Source organism: Drosophila melanogaster, chromosome 3L, assembly GCF_000001215.4.
Source record: "Drosophila melanogaster chromosome 3L".
NCBI classification, from domain to species: Eukaryota; Metazoa; Arthropoda; class Insecta; order Diptera; family Drosophilidae; genus Drosophila; species Drosophila melanogaster.
Genome location: NT_037436.4, coordinates 7280930 through 7302533, shown reverse-complemented (window position 1 = coordinate 7302533; position 21604 = coordinate 7280930). Strand labels below are relative to the sequence as shown.

At 41.8% G+C, this 21604-nt stretch overlaps 1 protein-coding gene across 2 annotated transcripts in view; it reads left to right on the top strand.

Annotated features, from left to right (window-relative positions):
• unc-13-4A overlaps window positions 1–21604 on the top strand; it is a 46705-nt gene that overhangs the window by 10363 nt on the left and 14738 nt on the right. For both annotated transcript variants that reach the window (NM_001274575.2, NM_139839.5), the window contains exons 3-5: window positions 7615–7743; window positions 17317–17929; window positions 20131–20380. In NM_001274575.2, coding sequence (NP_001261504.1) covers window positions 17497–17929; window positions 20131–20380 — 683 coding nt within the window. In that variant the 5' untranslated portion in view covers window positions 7615–7743; window positions 17317–17496. The remainder of the gene's footprint in view (window positions 1–7614; window positions 7744–17316; window positions 17930–20130; window positions 20381–21604) is intronic.

The following is a 21604-nucleotide window of genomic DNA, read 5'->3' as shown; positions in this document are numbered from 1 at the left end:
AGGTAGTTTAAAAGTAATGGCAAATATCCTGTGATTCCTCTGGAATCACTTCCAGACCGTTTAAGCCATTATCGTAAAGCAGCTTCCGCATAAACGAGTCGCGAGTGCTGCGTCCTTGGCTGTCTGCCTGCCAGTCTGTTGCTTACCATTTTTTTGATAGAGCCTGTCTGTCAGTCGTCCTTTCGCTGAAACAATCGCCTCGCCCCCGCACCGCCCCTCTACCCGCTGCTCCGTTGCCTTTGTCCTTTTCATTTTCTCTGTTTGTCTAGGCAGCCATTTTGAGTGTTGTTTTTGTTTCTGCCGTTGCTACCGCATTTCTAATTGAATTGCTTGCTACGTAAACGTTGCCATTGCCATTGCCGGTGCTTCTGACACGAATAGGCTGCCACCAGAATCTCCAGGACCTGCACAAGGCACACAGACAAAAAGGCAGCAACACATACACAACGGAGCACACAGCGACACCCGCTCACGGCCATAATCGAATTAGATAAGTTAATAACTTGATAAAAAGTTACAGCGTGCTGGTGCTATATGGCTGCCTGAATTTGCCTTTGTTGGGCGACCGTTTGTCATTCATTGCTTGTCAGTTGTCGCTGTCAATAAACGGTACGAAATGAAGTTGCCAAACAAAATTTGTTTCGAAAAAATCGGACGAAACAAACATTGAATTTGCAAGTTTTTCAAGTTTGCCGACGGGTTGGTCTCAGGGCTTAAATAAATATACGTAATAATAATAGAACTTATAAATAAGGTTTATTTTTGGTAAATATAAAGAAATCTGTTAAAAGGGATTAGGTTACCCCGTTTAAATAATAAAAAGGAAATTTTATATAAAACCTTCTTGGGCTCTTGGGCTTCAAAACATCAACAAGGAAATAATCATGCAGAGAAAGCAACAAACCAAGAACCAACAAACAAATAAACAAGCAGCAAGAGAAATGAGAAGGGAAAATGGTGGCTGGAATTATTCCCTGAATTATTAGCCTCGTTATGGCAGGGGCGTGGCATAATTTACGAGCCATCACCCTCAATTCGGCAGGACCGCAATGTCCTTATCGATTTCGTTGCCGAATTTATGCATGATAATATCGTCTGAAATCTGCCTGTGCGCGACCATATGGCTTTAAGCGACGTGATGAGGCTGACCAAAACTTCAGTTAACCGCCGAGTGTTGGCCGCTTTAAGCCAAAAGCCCTTGATCAGGTTGTGGCCAGGAAACGGGCCACTGCCACTAGACTGACACTAATCAGTTCAAAGCACATTGACCCAATTTTCCACAGAGGGGCGAAGAACCACGACAGCGCTTTGAGCCCATCAAATGTAAACACAACGGCTGAAAGGGGAGACACGCCGATGTAGATGGCCATTCAGGACAGGAATGGCCGTGGGCCAACGCTGCGTATGCGTATGCAGGCCACAAAAGCCGTCAAGGCGAACCAATCGGCCATATGGACTGGACCATGGCCACGACTTTATTGACAGCTCTCCAGCGCTCCAGCTCACCAGTTGTCCTAGCCGGTGCATTTTAATGAGTTTATTATGCCCATAATAGCTAGCTGGCGAAGGGCAGCAGACGCGGTGGAGCCAAAAGGAGCGAGCAAAGCAAACATATTTAGCCGACTGGGCGATAAATTAAATAGCAAGGAACCAGCTCCACTGGGCAGCTCAAACTGGGGCACATAATAATAATGATGTGTGCATAGGTGGACTCCGCCCGCGGGAACTTCGCAGTTAAGTTTCCCTAAGTCCGTATTGGGGTTACAGTAGAAGAAAATGTTGTCTAATATTTCTATTGATTTAAATGGGTATTTGCTTATTTCTATTGATTTAAATGGGTATTTGCTTTTATTGCTATCTGACTTGAAGCACTACCGATTCCTTTGATGTTATGTGGTGATGTTCTTACTACATTTTTTTAAGTGTATTTTCCTGGTTAAAGTCCAGCCGGGAGCTCCTGGCAAAACAATAAGCTCACCTGCCCTGTCTGACTGCCAAAGCTCTAGGGCGTTTCCTGAGCTCATTAAAGTCACGTCGTCAACAAGCAAAGCTCATTTAAAGGTGTTGCTAGTATTCAATTCCTGAAATATTCATGAAAGTGCTAGAAATGATTATTATTAAATTCAGCGGTATTAAACACGAACGCATCGCGAATGGCCGTGAATCGCAGTTTGCTGGCCAGACACAAGTAATATTTATGTATTGTACATAAAAATGGCTGTGAAGTGCGAGGGTGAAAGTAGGCCAAGTTTTTAATAAACACCCGACACGCAAAAGTTTTTTGGCACGCACTCACACACACACACACACATCGCAACTAACACACTGACAAAGGAATATTTATATGATTACTCTGACGAACAAGTTTAGAGAGCAACAAAAGAACTCGACGAAGAATAGAGTGGCAATTTGGGGGCAGTGGTTGTAACCTGCACATGTGCCCTAAATACACAGAACCAAAAGTATTGTAGATTTTGTTTATGGATAAAATGTATTTGCATTAGGCAATTGTATGGCTAAAAGCTGGTTAAATTATGATATTCTTTGGTAGAAGAAATGGTTTTATACTCTATATAGATGACATTTAAAACGATCATTTTGATCATGAACTAATTTTTCTTGCTACTTATTGCTGTTGGTTAAAAGTGGCCACGTCGCGTTGCCTTATTAAATTAGTTAGTGCACTCAACTCGTGCTCGAAAGCAGCTGAAACGGAAGTCGAGCATATACAAGTTTTTCAATTTCCTGCGGCAAGTGTGTTGGTGTGAGTGTATGTGTGTGTGTGTGGTCGTTTGAGTAACGTGTGATACCACACCGTTTTTAGTGGCATTTACCAACGAGAGGAGAACTTAACAAGGGGCCAAGCCCCTGCGATAACCGCTGTTCTTGCTGCCAGGTCAACTAGTCGGGCTTATCCTGTCCCGCTTTTGGCTTAGCTAAATCAAAAAAAAAAAAAAAGAAGGAAAATAAAAGCAGGAAACCCCAAGCTGCCAGTTTGCTAATATACCAACTGAAATGCTGACCAGCTCACCTGGGCTCCGCCCCTCCATTTTCAGGCAACACAAGCACAAGCGTACACATATTTTATCTCATTTATTTCTGGTAATTTACTTTGATTCATCGATTTTGTAATATATATATACGTGATATGGACGAAAGGAGAGTTGAGGTAACACGCTTTTATTACACTAACTGTGGGTAGTATGACGTTTTTACGATGTTTGTTATTCGCTGGGGAGAGTCGTGTTTACACCAAAATGGTCTTAAAGTTTGCGAGCAGGCAAACGAGGTTGTAAAAGTTTTTAAGTTTAAACTCCTTGAAATGGGCTAAATTAAAGGGGCCAGCTTTGCCGAAGGACTCTTGTTCAACAACGTCAGAGTTAAAGAATTAAATGAATACAGATATCAGATATAGCCACTTTTGAATGTTTTCATTTTTGGTGCTTCGTTTAGGGTATTAAATAACACATCCTCAATCGCCTTTGGTCTCTATAGTATATCAATTGGTTGTTGTTTTTCGTTTGGCTTGGGCAATGTATCAAAATGTTTCAATCCTCCAGTTGGTGTGTGTGTGCGTGTGTGTGTGTATCTCGTGTGTCGAAATCTGATTGAGTTATTGAGCGAAAATTCCCTTTAGCTTTCAGATATTTTCGTTGCTCGCAATTGTGCACATCCCAATCGTAATAATAATCGTATCTTTTTATGTGGCAGATAGAAGTTCGGAGTCCATAAAAAGCCAGCAGTGGATTACGTTATATTCGAAGGTCTGTGAAAGGCTTTAACGCGATTTGTGCACATTAATCATACGCCATGATGCACAGTATTGAAACCAATAATAAACATTATTCCTTTGGCATGGGCATGTTGGGGAAAACTTATGACGGTCATTTTGGCAAATGTGTGGCAGACAATGAAATCGAATTTCATTAAATTAGCAGAGGCGACTTGAACAAGGACACGACTCTGGATGCTCGAATCAATGAGCATAAAACAACAACAAGAACGGGCGCCATTAACAAAAGCAAATACGAAGAACTTTGCTAAAGGTAAAAACAATCGATTGAGGTGGCATGGACAACATCTTTCCCAGAGGGCGATTCATTGACAATTTGCCAGGCAGGAAAACTCTCAAGTTTTTGGCACCTGATTGGGGAGCTTGGATAGGATGTGTGTTTGGGTGGACCTTATGCCTGTCGCTTTATTGTTTGCAATTTGTTTCTAGCTGCCCAAACAAAACTTTATTTTTATGGCTAAGCCTTAAGGCTACCACGACACGCCCCATTTTTGTCCACCCCAAAGGCTAAAAATAACCGAAACGTGCCGCTCTATTTATAGCCAACAGCATATAGCGACTATAACACTTGGTGGCAGCAACTAATACCGATTGCCATAACCGAGAAATCGTGGATGAATGCCATTGACATTTAAGCTGCCACAAAATTGGTTTTCTGCGGCAGCAACTCCTTGGCTTCTGCCACACCTCATCCATGTTTTTTTTTCTTTTTTTTTGGCCTGGTCATGTGTTCTCCTTGTATTTTCTTTTCATTCGTCTCTGTGTGGCTTATCGAGCGAATTTACATAACGAAAAATGAAATTTTCAAATTATAACAAATTGAATTTCCCCAAAGCGTAGCAAACAGAGAACCGAATTGGAAATGGTAGAAAAAAAGCCGGCTAAAGAGGATAACCAACAATCGGAGAGCTCTAAATATTGACATATGCCATAGCCTTCAAAGGAGAAAAAAATAAAACAGGTGGAGCACAAAATGTCTAAGGGGATTTACCAGGGGATTTGACCATTCGGCCATAGTTTAGCAAAGTACATTGACATACCAATAAAATTCGGGCAAGGCAAAGTTACCTTTATTTTATAAAATATTTTAATTTGTTATAAATGAAAGCAGCATTCTCCTTGCTACAAATAAATTGGCCCCATTCGAAACTTAAGGTGCTGCAATTTCAATCTGTGCTCCAGTTCAATGAATCCTCAAGCGTTCGCTGTCTGCAACTGCGAATCCAGCATCCAATCGGATGCACTCCGCATCCTTGTATCCTTGTAGTCCAATCAGTCACCCGCCTACGTGTTCGATTCGACGAATTCAACATGTTGTGGCGCCGCCTTGGCATCGCATTTGCGGCACATTGTGTTGTCTTTTGATCGGCGGATGCCATTTCTTTGCCGTCTGTTCGACAGGCTCAACTTCAACTTGGCGAGTCGAGTTCTTGTTTGGCTTTTTGTTGTTGTTGTATTTATACGTTGATGTTTTACGTGCTTGAAATGCCAATATCCTAGCCATCGTGGCCATCCGAAATGTATGTGCGAATATTGACGATCCGTATGTGCAATGATTGTACGTGCCACGTTTATATTGTGTAAATGGTGGCTGGTAGAGTGAAAAGGCTGCGAGAGGCAACTTGGTTAGATGTTGCCAAAAATTGTATGTATGACCCTGGAAAAAGGGGTTAGCATGCCAAATGAATTTATGTGGTTTGTGCCGGGTTTCTCCCATTTCGACTCGGGTTACATTCATATTTGGCATTCGAATCCATTCGTCAAATGCAGAAAGTGAATTTAGCGCTTTTTGTGGCTTTCATTTTGTATTTCCCCCCCTTTTTTTTTTCTTTTTCTTTTTCGTTTTCGATTTTATTTCTCATTTTGCGATTTCCGTTTTTTGGTTCTCCGGTTTCGCTGCCGGTTTTCACTGTTATTAAAGCGTGGCAAAATATTGACGCAACCATTAACAAAAGCTTTTAGTGCAAATAAAGCTGGCAGTGGCACATGGCCATCGGCGATGCCATCGTGCCCGTCGTGGAAAAGCCAGTCGTCCAGTGAAAGTCCAGCGAGAGTCCAGTTAAAAGGGCGGTCGTCAGTTTGACAGTCCTGTCGTTTTGTAGCCCCGCTTTGTATGCCGCGCTGCGTTGCACATTTCCATTTGCATTGTCCTGCCTCGTGCCTTATACCCACCCCCTTCCCCCTCTCGCCCAACAGGGCCAAGTGAGCTGGTCAACGGGCTATCTATTTTTGCTGCCCTGCGGGTCCGCTGTCCTGCTGAGCACTTTCAGCCGTTCCCAATTCGCTTCGGCATGTGCAATTGCCTGGGACAACCAAGCTGCAGCAGCAACATCGAAGCATGCAACAGCAACAGCAACACACATTATTGTCCTGCATTTGTGTTTTGTGTCATGCCGGCTCTGCCTGTGGCATTGATTTGACTTTTCAGTTGCCAATGCAAAACGTTTCTCGCCAAGGACAAAACGCAAGCTTTAAATCCGAACTCTGACAGCATTGTGATGGGTTATATGAAAAGGATATTCAGACAGCTCAGCTCAGCTAGCACATGAATATTCACAACAGATGCTTGATTTGATTTGCGAAAGGAAATTAATTACACTGACTTATTTTGATCATCGGGATTCTCTAAGTCCTTGAGCCAATTTCCATCAATTATGTAATTAAAAGTGTTAAGATGCAACTTTAATTTGATTTGAACAGAAAACTGCATAAAATGAATTTCATATTTGATTTTGTGGCCGCAGGGTAAAGAAAAATCAAATAAATATATTGGCACTTGAATAATTCAATTACAACTCGATTAAGATTGCATTACGCATTTATAATTGAAAGTAAACAATATTTTTATAAATACTAGTATTTTATGTACATATAAGCTTTATTATAATGCTTATTGCGAATTTTCGCAAAATACAAACTGGCAACTTAATTATTTATAGATTTAAAGCCTACATCATAATGGATATGAAATCCATTTGCAGATTGAATTTCTATTTCTTTTCATTCCAATTGCGTTCAGATTGTGTTTTGAAAATGGGAATGAATTAATTTCAAGAATATTTGAAATATTAAATATTCACCAATTGCTATAAAAGTATCAGAGAAATGTAGTGCATTTGAGTAATTTGCCGCTTTGAATTCCACCGAATTCCAATTTCGACAATCCTACAATCCCATTCCGTCAATCTTTCCGCTGCCAAGGCAATCAAACATGGATTTTGGCTGCCCTTCGAGGAGCACCCTCAATCTTAAACAGGCAAACACAATTAATGGCATAAAAAACGAACTCGAACTGGGAGTCGCGCACTCTAATTTACTTTATTTTTGGACACGAATGGCGGACCAAGTTAAGTGCGTGGCCTCAGCAAAACGGAAACGGATACTCATGCAACCGAAAGCGGAAATGTTACGGCGACGACAGCGAATAAGATGGTGTGTGTATGTGTGTGCGCGAGCCAAAAAAGGCAAAAAAGGACGAAAATAAGACAGACACAGACACACAGGGTCGAGTCGTGTCGAGCGAAGCATTTCTAGCATTAAATTTATGTACATGTCATTTGGGGGCGTATACGTAACGTGCCCGAAGGGTATCACGGTATTTTTGGCCCGGCTGTCCATAAAGTGTTGCGAATTTCTTACCTGCACGGTGCCTTTGTCTGCGCCTGTATTTCGGCGCCATTTGATGGCCGGGCTTAAAAAAATATTTGCTACCGCACCGCGCCTTAAATCCACACAAATTAAGCCCTAAATTAGAAAGCCATCACTTGAAGTAATTGCCGGGCCGATTTTTATGCTTTATATCTTGGTTTTTATCTTTGCAGTCGCAGCATTAGCGGACGTGCCCCGCATGATGTAGTAGACTCGATAGTCCCCAGCAAGGACAACTCAACTCAACTCAACTCAACTGATGATGCCCTCTTTCTCGTGCCATCGAATTGTTTGCGCCAACGGTATGTGTTTAAAATTTCATTTTTACGGTACGGGTTTTTATTTCGCATTTAATGGGCTTCCTAGGTCTTTTTCTTTCGGTTTTTTTTTTCTTTTTTTGAGCGTGGCAACAAAGTAAAGTTGTTGGGCTGCCCACATGAAACTTTAATTTATTTTTGCATAATTTTCAAGGTGTGTGTGTGTGTGGAAAAATGTTCATTAAACACCCGCAGGAATGTGTCTCTCGACTGCGCCGAAATGTTTTTGTTTTAAATTGAGATAGTCGCCGCATGGGTGCGATGGTCCCAGGGCTTCGTTGTCCTTGTCCCTGTTGGGAAACGAGTGGGATGCCGGTCTGGGTGACAGTGACACCAATTATGCATAATTTTGATGGCAGTCACGGGACGAAAGAGGAGGGATAACAACCATAACAAATGCCAACCTTATTAATCATGCATAACGCTAGCCTATGAGGATAATAAACAGCGGAGTTATCGTTATTATAATGATTGCTGGTAATGGACAGGAAAATGAGGAAGTCCGATGGAATTATCTCATTAGTGCGGGTGAATTAAAAGATTATTGTTGGAAAAACTATGCTGATTTGAAGGATTTCATAATTGAAACATATATATTAACGTTGTAATAACGTTGACTTATCAAATATAGTTATACTTCTGTGTTTTGTATTCTCTACATTCTACATTGATTCTATTCTCAAATGTTTTCCTTTGGCCTTTGCTACTTTTTCGACCTGCGTCATTAAAACAACACCCAACTTCGTTAGCTCCACGGGGCTTAGTTGTGTTTATTATTATATTCAAATGCCACGCCCACAAACAGGCCATAACATGCACCACAAGGACGCCCCCGTGTGGCACATCATCCCTCATCCCGCCAGGAGTGATAATATTTTCCTTCGGTCCGACCGCAGTTTTAATGCCTTTTTCATTGTCTTTTCATCGTCATCGCCATGGTCGAGGCCCATGTCGCTGGTCACGCCCCTGGTTGTCCACATTGGGTCCTGGATCCTCGATCCCTTTGCATTCATGCTGGTGGAGCTTTCAGGAGGACCGAGACTGAGTGGCTCTGGCAAATTGACGTCATGTCATCAATCAATCTTGCTGCAGAGCTGCGAGCCGCACGCCAACGCATCATCACGCTTTTTCTTTTCCCGCCCTGACAAGCTGTGAATTTTGTTGTTTTTTTTTGCATTTTCCCGCCGCACATCGCTGCTTAAATCCAAGTTTGTCCGAGCAATTTCAATTTACTACGAAATACTGTTTTTCGCTCGGACAATTTTCATTATGCATTGCGATAGCTTTTAACTGCAGGCCGTTGGAGTGCGGCTTGATTTATGTTTTTTTAATGAGTCCCAACGACGGTTTAGCTATTGTCTGACCAAGCGTGAAGCCCTCGCAAATTTCAGACCTTTAAGTGGTCTCTTTGAGCGTGGTTACGGGGCAAAGGGTTCAAGGCCATAGCATTGACCTTTGCCACAATAAATATTCAGAGGACGTACTGTTGAATGGAAAACAAAATAAGAAATAGGCAACGAAATGCGTCGGGTGCCGTTAAATTTTAATTGCGTCGCAGGACACGGCCATCATGGCGTATACGTTATGCATGTGACCAGGAGAAGTTGTCGCTGCTAATTTCCCATTTAACATGGCTCCCTTTTTCTGTGAGCGAATGTGTGTGTTTGTGTGTGTTCGTTCGTTGCGCTGTTTTATTGCTCGGTTATTTTAATTAAAAACTTTGCTCAGCTGACAGTAGCAATTGGACCATCCGCCCATCCTTAACCCATTTTGCCTGCCTACTCAGCAACTTTCCACCGCTTTCTTGGGCCGAAGTTTCCTGCGCATTTTGGCTGCCTCGAGCAGCGTGTGGCATCCAGACAACAAAGCTGTCGGTACAAGAGCCACTTTTGTGCGAGTATCTTCCTTTGTCTTGGCCTTGTTTTCGCCACCACCCATACACACACATCCAGTCATCCGGCGTTTTAGCGACTTTTGCTATTTTTACGCTGCTAAGCCGCCATTAAAGCCATATGCAAAATATGGCCACGTTAAGAGCGTTAGAATGTGAGGCGCAATCTTGTGCCTTCGTTCTTTTTTTTTGGATTTTATTTGTTCACTCCTCTTATGTCACCTTGTTGATGATGTTGGCGACATTCGGAAAAACAAAAGCGCAAAGCGGCGGTCCTAATCCCGCTTAACGTTCTGTTGACATCGCCGTGCCAACCGAATGCCATCAGGCATTTCGTCACATAAAAATACATGGCCAATATATATGTGAAAAGCAGAATAATGAAAAATGTATATGAGGGCCGAACACAACAAAAATAAAGGGTCCTTAACGAAAATAAATCATAAAAACCGAATGGAATGAAATACAGATTACTTGGGCACGAACCAAGCCCCTCTTTAAGCGGAATTTCGCCGCCAATCGGCTAATGGTTTGTCGCAGAAATGTTAAAGGATATTTTACCAAGGGAATTACTGTTGCATTCAGAGAAACTTTAATTCAGTTCGCTTTAAGCAATTAACTTAAACGTTAGTTAACCAAAACATTAAGATGACTATAATGCTGCTGGCCAAATTGCATTTCAACGTTAGTGATAATAATTAAGCATAAAGCAAACATTGTGCGAAATTAGTTTCCCATTTAAGTCTGCCTGGCATTTCGAGTGCCAGAATGCACCTGACCTTAGCAAAAATCCCACATAGTTTGCGAAAATTCCGCACTGTACCACTGGCACCAACACGTTTTAATTACCAAGCATTTAAGCAAACAAAAGCCTGAATGTGCAGTACAAAAATACATTTTCATTGCTCCGCACGCGATGTGTGCATTGCGCATACGCCGCGTACGCCGGCCAAGTTCGTAAATAAGCCGCAGCGCCCTTAATTGCAGACTTTGTACTTTGAACGGGGCAAACGGGAATGGGTTAATACAAAACGCAATGAAAGCAAACAATAAACCCGGTCGGCATAAAGGCCAATGGAGAAAAAATCCAGAACAGTACCGAACAGAACGAAGCAGAAGCAGAAGCTGAAAAGCAATTTTTATGATGGTCCTTTGGTAACCCAGTAAAAATGAACTTAAAGCCGAGCTCAACGAGTTGGAAACATTGAACGTCTGGCAGAACCATAACCCATCTTCGCCCCACTCACCCCTCAAGTCTGTCATGCCCCCACCCCCCTCAACCTTCAACCCCGAATCACCCCTTATGCCCCCAGGAGATGTTGTGCATTGAGCCGTTTTGGATTTTCTTGTAATTTGCAACAATGTTGAGCTGTGGAAGCTGCTGGTGCTACTGCAACATCTTCGTTCTGTTGCGTTCGTTCCTTTGCCCCCACTTTTGTTGTTCGCTGTTTGACATGTCAAAGCCAAACAAAGCGCTGCTAGACCCATACACACATTTATTGTTGGGGGGATCTTAACCATTAGCACTCCCCATGGCGTTGATTGGCGTCAAAAAACGCATCAAACAAAGGCAAGGTGACTTTCAAGTTCAGCGCACATGGTCAAGAGGTGGGTTGGAAATTGAAAGGGGAGAGATATTTTGGGGGTTCTAAACGCTTAAAGGCCAATTAGTATAACAAATTATTAAATCAAACAAATTTAAAGGGACCTTAAAAATGGTAATAAAAGAAATTATAAGAAAGCGAGTCTTTTCTTAAAATGAGAAATCGATGAATTCGGGAATGGATATCATAGTTACTGCTTTAGAAGTTTTTTCATCACACAATTTTAAGACTTGTACAAAATTTTGAAATTTTGACTTTTTACTCATTAAGTCTTATGCTCTTTATCCAAATTAGAGTAAAAACGAAAAATTCAAAAGAAAACTCCTAAAAGTTGCTTGGCCAGTGCTTCACAAATTTCAGCCATTCTATGCATTAATTAGCAGCATAAAGAGTTTATCGAAAGTTTGTACTTAGTTTTGGGGCCACAACCAGTACGAACAAATGCAGGCGTAATTTCCCCATCGATTTTGAATAAGCCAAGCATGCTTGGAATTTGTAATTAAAGGCGGCCAAAGCATCTGTGGCAGGAGTGTTCAAGCGGCAGGCACTTTCAAATTGTTGCAATATCAAAGGCGACAATTAAACGTTGACTCGGCCTGTGTGTGTCGCTTCAGCCACTCCGTGGTTTTGGCCACACTTCACAATTAGCCGAAATAGGACACACATACCACACACAAACACACACAAGCACACGCACACATAGATATACAAGGCACATTAATTATGCATGCGTATGTGTGTGACGCGCCTCCAATTTCCAGGGCCACACATTCCTCATTGGCGGAAACATTTTTGCGCCAACCGCAAATATAGTCAATGGATGGATCCAGTGTCCTCTGGGAGTGGGAGGACACTGAGAGAAATTTAAAGTGTTTGATATATTTTAAAAATTCTTTTACAGTATACCTTACAGTAGTAACCAGTCTTGCATATATAAATTTACTTTCAATAATTTACCAAACGCAATAAAGTTAACGCCAAAATCAGTATTGTTAAATTTTGAGCTTATTTGTTTGAGTGTACCTTGTAAGATGCCTTACTTGAGTTTTGTTCAAGACCTGCGTCTAATTAGGCAGCCTGCGTACGCCTCGCTAGGCTTATACGTAATTTGATAGTTTTAATTGGCCATTCCATGGTCCCCTTAGACATGCGATGAAGCTGGCAGGGTAAGAAACCCTCTTACATATGGAAATTTCGATTGAAAGCCGAGCCATATTTAATTACATTCCTTACAGTACGCAAAACTTGCATTAATGTTTCTGCGGAAAGTGGAAAGTGCTCGACTCTTGAGATCTTCTGTTGATTTTCCCCCTGACTGGTTATTCTTAAGAACGATGGTCCAAAGGTTTCTCGCATCCGCCATAAGTGCAGCATGTTTTGATGGCAAACCTTTGTAATTGATAGCCGCAAATCCAGCAAGTTAATTGAATTTCTGTTGCATTTGCGCAAATTGCTCATACGCCCCGTTGTTCGAAGGATTGCGTGTAACGCTTGTGCTTTCCCTTAGCTCTCTGCTTTTCGCCCTAACAAATTAAGCAATTTAACAGACAGCTGCACAAGGCAGGTGACCCTTCTTGGGCGAATTTATCAAAGGGAACTCCTGCTCCGGCCTTTCAGTTCGTTCAGTTCGGCACTTTTGCATGCTCGATGCCCATTACTCATTGCCCCTCTGACCATTGTCCTGGCCAGTTAGTTCTGCTGTAGTTGCTATTGCTTGGCCGACATCTTATAGTACCCACACATACACACAAAAGGATCTCTGGTTTATTGCATTTGACAGAGAAATAGAGCTCGAGTCCTTGCTTTTCGGCCCGGCAACATGCTGACTACAAATTGCCAAAGCAAACAATGATCGGCGGTGTAGGGAAAGTGCGGAGTGCGATGCATATGCTGCACTTTTGTGATTTATGGTGATGACGATGGTGCTGATGATGATGCCAATACTGATGAAGCGGAAAAACGAGAAAATCCCTGTGGGCGGACACACAATCCCCTTCTTTTCTGGTCTCTGTGGTGAATGCAATTTTTTCGCATCTCGTTTAATGCAATTCATGCTTATCTCATCACCTTTCATCACTTTTCAACGGCTTTATTACAGAAAGTACAACAATAGTTTTCTATCTTTACAGAAAGAGCAAACAATTACAAGCAGCTACTAAGTAACATCTGTAAAAATTATAAATACTTGTACTTTAAAATTTCAAGTTGTGTTTTGCAATTATAATTTCTAAGCATATTTTTTTTCTAAATTTATTTATCCATCTATCTTATTACAAATTGCACGTGGTTTCTAAAGAAACATTTTAAATTTGGTTATTTTTTGAACAGTATGTTTGCTAATGGCCATGGTTCCTGCTGTTAAAGCCATAATTATTACCATTATTGGTTGCCATTAACCTGGCTGGTTGCCACAGTTGCTGATGGCAATTAAATTATATTTGGCCACAATTGCAGCATTGTTAGGGCCGTTTTGCTCCCTGAATTTCGATGTGAGCCCGTGCGTAAAATAATTTATGTTTTGCCACGCCCACGCACACACAACTAAGGCAGACATTTGAATGCCACACATTTGTTTGGCTCAGTTTTTAGCCCAAGCCATGGCAATTTTTGCCTTTTGAGATGTCGAATCTGGAATATCTGCCGCAATGTAAACGACTTTTTTCTCTCGATTTTTTTTCATGTCGGTTTACTGGCTTTTTCTTCGTTCGTTCGTTCGTTCCTTTCTTTTTCTGGCAGATATTTAAAGCCACATATCATGTGCGGGCCAGGAGTGAAAAATAAATTTTATGCCATAGCATGCGTTGCCGTTTGTTGTTGAGCAGCTGCTTTGTCATTTTCACGTACAACCGTGCACCCTAAAATCCCCATATTCGTTGCCCCAAAAACATCCTGAACTTCACCCCCATCTTCGTTTTTTTTTTTTTTTTTCAGCGGTATGCGCAACACATTCATCTGCCAGTTGCCTGGGAAAAACTTGGCTTTCGCAAAAAAAAAAAATGACATAAAGCGACATAATAATTTTGCCTTTGAAATTGCCTTACAATTGCTTTTTTTTTTGCGGATGTGCGCGAATTCCTTTCGTTTTTTTGGGAACTCTGCGTTTTTTACACAGCTTATTTATAGCTGTGGCTTTTGTGTGATGTGAGGTATATGATGAAACATTAAAATTGCAAACACCCTGCACTTATATTTATATCCTGCTCAAGGATACCTCATATTAGTGATTAATTTATTATTCATCTTTGCTTTTTTACAATTACAATCTTTCAAGCTTTGGTTAGCGTATTTCAAATTCTTCTTGCTAAAATCCACGAGGGTGTTTTTCAATTTTCCGCCTTCTATTTGGTTTTCGCAACTTTTTGTGTGCAACTTGCTACCGCAGGAGTGTTTGCACAGGTGGGTGGATGCCCGACGAAATGTTCTCAAAATTATGCATGGCAACCAAATCAGCTCACAAAATGTGTCTAAAATTGACTAAACCCTTGTCTCAGTTCATTTCGGGGCACAAAAAAAAAAAACGATAATTACTGCGAGTTGATGGAGAGCGCTGTGTTGTGACAGCTCTTCAGAGCATTCGGGAAGTCACATTAGTGCAATCCACATTTAATTTAGTTTTTTCGCCCTGCGAACGAAGAAAAGTTTTGCGAACAAGGGTTGCTGACGGCAACCGAAAACCCACGCTAGCACCATTCTTCTCACTCGGTCCACATGTCGTATGCGCAATCATTAATAAAAACTAAATAGATTGAAGCAACAGCGGGAAGGAAATGGCATGTGGCCTTCCCTTATGGCTTACATTAGTGCACTGAAAAAATATATATGCTTAAATGACGATTAATTACGTTTTTCATATTCTATATTAGGAAGGGTTTTATTGGAACAGAGAGCTAGCTCTTCAAGATAGTATATCAAATATTTTGTTGAGGAATATAGAACTTTCCGTCATTTCTGTGCATATTACCACCTAGTAACTCACACATGGCACAATGACTTGGCCAGTGACTAATTAATCTTAATTAAAGCCAAGTTGGCTGCGTATTTATGGCCCCTTTCCTTCACACACATGCATGTGGCTATATCTATGTATATATATATATCAAGGTGGTGGGCAGCTGTTGCTGTTGTGGCTCCGCTTCCATTTCATTTAATTGCAATACATTTGTCTGTCGCTTAATGGCAAATTTACGTGCACCATATAAATCAACTTTTGTGTGTTGGTTGATTTATTTTTAGCGTTTTTGGGAAAGCAAAACCAAAACCCAATAAACCCAGCCACACACAAACACATATAATACAATGAGATAACAGAAATGGTTTGCAAATTATTTTCAGAGTTCGCTAATTATGGCACCAGTTGTAAGCAGGATAACATGCGGAAGCTAATGCTGCCTAGAAAGAGACGGGTAGAGAGAGAGAGACAGCACCATGCATGAATGCGCTGATTACGCCCACAAACGCAGTGGCTTACACATCGCAATATCATCGCTGTTTTGGCCATTGTTTTTGCTCGATGCGAGTTGTTTGCCAACTGTAGTAGTTCCTGTTGCTATGACTGCTGGCCATTTAAGGCCATATCCTGGCACAGCTCGCTTTTATGGCATTTAAAGCCACTCAGCACAGCACATAATACCTTTCATTGTCCCCGAGAGTACTCGACTACACTATCCGGCATGTTGCCAGCCACGATAATGTTGAGAATTTAATCAGTTTTGTTCTTATGACAACAGTAAACAGGTTGACAATAATCAAATATTTTATTGTGGGCCAGCTTAACAACAGATAGTTCGTGAAATGTTATTGATTTCGTCGAAATCCTATTATGACATTTGAATGGCTTATTTTCATATTTATTAGAATTTTTGGCATCCAGTAGTTCATTTGTAGGATTAAATACCAGCATGTTATAGAAAATATTTAGCTAGAAAATTAAATAATTATAAGGCACGGCTTTGGAGTTTAATCCAAACTTTTGCATAAAACCGATTTCGCAAATAATATTTTTGATTAGAAAGGCTGGAAGTATAAAATCCTTTAATTTTCTACGCTTTTCATCCAAGTTTAAGCCACTTCATTCTTATTGCCAAAACGAAATGGCCCAAGAGCCTTTATCCGGATACATTTCCATGGAAATTTCAACGGAAGGAAAAGACGGACAACAACTAAGCCGGTCACGTTTTGGATGGCTGGGGGAAAAGCTGGTCCCAAAACTGTTTGGTGTTCAATTTGCAATTTCATTTTCGCCAGCCGATTTGCTCATCCATAAATGAGGGCCAAAACCTGGCAAACTAATTAATTAACTACTTTTCTGCTTGGTCCAGCGTTTATTTTTGTTCGTATAATTATTGTTATTATTTTATGTGCGATGCCATATATGAGGGCTAATTTATGGACAAGGACAACTCGTCCTTGTTACCTTTTGCCCAATTATTCATGCAGATCGATTAGCCGTGAATCCAAAAACGGCTCATTAGGCTCAGCTGATTAAAGGTTAATTAGGCCAGCGATACTGGGGGCGTACTTCAAAAGAAATTTAATTAAGAGCTGTGCCTTGAAGTGAACAAAACGACGCTTCAATCAATCGATGAATGTCTGTCTAAATGCAATCGTCCTTCCATCCCACCTTCTTGATATTTGTACAGAATTTGAATGAGCAAATAGGAGAGGCGGGGCGGGGTAGGTCAACAAAACTGCTGACGAAACGAATCAAAGACAAATATAATGTTTGACTGGGAAATCGGGGACATTGGGGAACTCGATTCGAATCACAGTCCTAGAATGCATTGGCTATAAAAGTGCCAAACAAGTTGGCTTAATTAATTTTTTTATTTTATGTTTGGCTCCCATGGAATTTCTAGAGCAGTATGTCGAAAAGGCAAATGAAAAGCATTTCGTTTGGCTGTTCTACTTTGAAAACGAAAATGTTTACATACATACACATAATTCCGTTCAAGTCCCTGGGTCGAAGTTCAATTATTGCCCGAAAATAGCTGAATACAATTCACCAGCGGATTGCAGAAGTTTTCCACCTTAAACAAACATCTCGTTTCGTCTTTATTCTTGCAGAGCCTCGATAAGCGAAAAACGGCGCGAGTCTGGAACAATTTATAATCGGGGTAGGCAAATCCCGGGCGCAAGTTTCCAACTGATTAATTTCGCAAAAAAAAAAAAAAAAAAACGACGCGGAGGAGGAGTAACAAGTTGAGCCAATTACCAGCCAGCCAGATAAGAAAGCCAGATGCCGCCATGAGTTTCCTCAGCTCCATGCAGCAATATGTAACAAGTGGCATCTCGAGTTTGGGCCTGGGCAATCGACGCTTCTCGCTTTCCCGCCAGGAGTCCAGTGAACAGCAGTCGGGGATCGGAGGCGCCATACCTGGCGGCCTCGTTTCCGGCCAGGCGCAGCAGCAGCAGCAACAGCAGGTGCCGTTTCCGCAGCAGCCATTACAGCAGTCACTTCCGCAGCAACAGCAACAGCAACAACAGCAACAACAACAGCAGTTGCAGCAACAACATGGCCACGCCCCCTTGCAGCAACAGGCGAGCATTGGCAGCGGACTGGGCGTCTATGGAACCCCTGCCCCGCCCACCGGAGTGGTGGCATCTTCGACGTGCGGCAGTAATTACCCATCCGGCGGGGTGGTAATCGGCAATCCAAATGCCACCAATCCATTACTGGGTGAGTTCTGATACTAATATATATATATATATTTTTTTTTTTGTATATTTACTAATGTACTTTATTTAAACATGGGAAAATACATTTAAAGTAAATATTAGTTATTGGAAAAACATTGATTTATTTTAATCCGATTACAGTTAATAGGTTACAACATATTTTTAAGAATTACTATTTAAATCATTCTAATTGAGGCTTTTGTGTGCATATTATATTTAGTTTTTCCCATATTCGATTTGCATGTTTTCTGGACATTTTTTTCCAGTATAAAAGCTTAAGCTTCTTAAGCGCCTTGCCAAAGGTCATATACTCGCCGAAAGTAAGAATGGGTTGGCTGGTTTCCAAACAAAAATAAAACAGCCTTGCTAATAGAGTTTTCCGATGTGGTTTTAACCCTCCGGACTTATCGAGAAATCGTGTACAGAATTACGCATAAAAAGTACCCAAGATGCACTTAACTTGGCTCTCAGTTGACTTTTACTTTCCATCAGCTGCCATAACTTGGCCAAAAAAAAAAATAAATAAAAACAATTTGTTTGGTTATGCGTGCCGCAAAGATGGTAAACATGGAAAAGTTTATTGAATCCGCCAGACGCTATCGTCTCAATATGAAAATTACATTACATGTCTTGGCATCCGCCAAATGCGCCCAAAGTTTCCCAATCGGCGAATGTTTTTGGCCAGCAACGCCTCTCGCATATGGATCAACAAATGTGCAGACAAAACCACCGCAATGGGGTGCCAGTTGGTTCTGGTGGCTGATAGTGGCTTATACACAAAGAATTAAAATTTGGAAAAAATTTGTATAATAGCAAAAACCATTCCAAGCCAACTAAATTGCATCTAAAGATATAAGAGCACAACTATTAGGATCTTCTATCTTTAATTTAAATAAACAAAACTATCTTGCTCGTGCAGCACTTGTTTCTCTCAGTGTATGATAGCTGGCGAAGCGAAAGCAATCAGCATGCATATGTGACTTCTTGTGCGGCTTCGTTTCCGCTTTGGCTCCGTTTGGCTATGCAAAACTTGTTTGCCAAGCTAAACGATGTACAAGGTTGTTGTTTCTATAGCAGTTGGCAAATGCAAACACATTTAAATGTCAAGACGCAGCAGTGGCATCAGCATCAGCAGGACCACAAACCGCCGGATCCTGAACTTTCCGCCATAGCCATCACATGCCCATCGCCATTGCCAACGACATTGACTTGCCATTTGGCTGGGATTTTGATTCACCGACGTCTGCAGCATTTGAATCAAACTTGAAATTGGCTTATCTTGTTGCACGAGCGGCGAACGAGCGGTTTTTCCTGGCCAAACAGCTGCCAACGGGGAATTGTCGTTTCCATGAAAAAAAAAAAAAAAAATATCCCATCAACGTGTGTAAGCGCTTTTCCCAATTCCGCAGTCCAATGCAGTCCAACTTTGACTTTACGCCTTGTGCACACTTTTAAACCAAACCGAAATTCGAGCGCATATTCGTATTCTTCTCTTTGCTTTTCTTTGAAATTTTTTAGTTGGCCCGGCTTCACCGCTACTTGGCCAGACAAAAAAAAATAAAACATTCTTTTCATAGCCACATCAATGGTTAGCTATTTCCATCCGAAACCCCGCACCACAGGCACTCTCTGCCTCCGTAGTCATAGTCCTTGGCAGCCAGGAGTGGCAACCAGGACCAGCTGCAGGAGCCGCAGCACCCACACAGATGCATGTCAAGGTTGCGGGCTGCGGTTGCATTGCCGTTGCAGTTGCCACTACCGTTGCCTTCAGCACGGACCACTGCACCACACGGAACCACATCGCACCACATTGACTTTGACTGCGTCGTTCCTTACACACCTGACTTTCCATGAGCGCGGTGCCATCAGCTAGCTGTATTCCATAGATATTTGCATGTTGCGGGAAATTATAGGATATTGCACAGGGCAAATAGTTTCGAAGATCAAACTTTTCGTATGACTTTGTTCAATCTTCTTATTTCGATGTGAAGAAAGTTCACAGAAGCATGGTGAAAACTAAGGGAAAACAAACACGTGTCTATTTTCTTTGTACCTTTTGAAGATTTATATTTTTGCATGAAAGTCAAACCAAATACAAACCATATTATTGTAAATAAGTATATTAACTTTTGCTCACCTGCTCCATATTGATTTATGTAATTCAGCTCATGCTTTTACCCCTTCTCATGTTTCCCCAAAAAGGTTACCCCAAAATACCAGGTGGTGCCGCGGGACCCGGCAGTCCCTCGACATCCGGCTCCGTTGGGCCAGGTGGCACGCCCCAGTCGCGTCGCCAGTCACGGGCCCTGGAATGCCTGGCTCCACCCCGCACCGGATCCTTCAGGCAGCGCAATTCGCCACTGCATCAACCGGATCCGCCGCCACGTCCGCCGCTGGCCTTCTGCAAACGCCGCCTGAGCTGGCCCGAAGTGGATCCGCGCTCCAATTCCGGGTAAGTCGAAAGTCATAATCATAGCCAGAACCGAGACCAAATCCAAGTCCGGTGCCCTTAATGCATAGTTGATGAAGTGCCAATGGATTTGGCAAATTTAATGCCTGTCTGCTGGCGGAGATTGGGTCGCAGATGGAATGGGTGGAGGCGCATGTTTGCTGGAGGTAATTAACCCACAGATGAATATGCTAATATTTTGCCCCAACTTGGCTGCCAGATATTTACACACCAAAACACACACATACATACACACATGCAAAAGGTATTCGAATGTGAAATGCATAAATTAAACATTGCGGCATAATGAGCTTCTTTGGGGATTTGAAGGGCGGGGCGCTTGAAGTCAAATCTAAAATAAATTACATACATACCAATTAATTAATGTACTTCAATTTCACAGTTGTGTTTTTCGATTTGTTTTTTTGAATTGCCAAACAAAAACTTTATCGCTCGACCTTCATAATTACGTAATTACAAAAGTTCCTTCAGTTAGTTGGGCGTCGAAATTGGAAAGAAACTTCAGCAGCCGCCCACTTTCCTAGGACCATGGCAACTTTGGATGCGGGCGAAAAAAACCTTTGAGTGTCGAAAAGTTTGTTTGCGAATAACCTACACAAACACACGCACACATACAAATACAGAAGGTCTTGTTCGTTGGGCTTAAAGGTGCCTCTTTTGGGTCCTTGGATTGCTCTCAATGCAGCCGAGAATCATCTGGCATCCAGGTGCAACATCCTCCAGTCGCTGCAGCACCATCTTTGTGGTCTCAAAAGGCAGCTTTTCCAGCACTTTGCATAAATCGGCATCTGCTTAACCGGGAAATGTGCGCTCAACGCGAGTGCGGATCACAGGTTACATTTAATTAAACCCGAAAATGAGGTTTACTCTGGAGATTGCTTAAAGAAATATGAGTTTTTGATGAGCCGAAAGTGTGAAATGCGTCCTGAAGAGCCCGAGCTGCCAGCGAAGTTTTACCATCCTGGTTTAACATGGCTGGCTTTGGCTTTCCGGCATAATTGGTCTCGTAAAGTATACCAAAGTTGTTCAAGGATGAAATTAATTTTCACCGCTTTGTAAACTCATGACCTGGGGCGCAGTCCATTGGATATTGTGCGCATATTTACCAATATTGAAATTAATTTTTCACATTTGCACAGCAATTTGATTTATTAACATTTAATTGCACGCTAGTTGAAAAGAAACAATTTCTCTGCCATTTGGAAG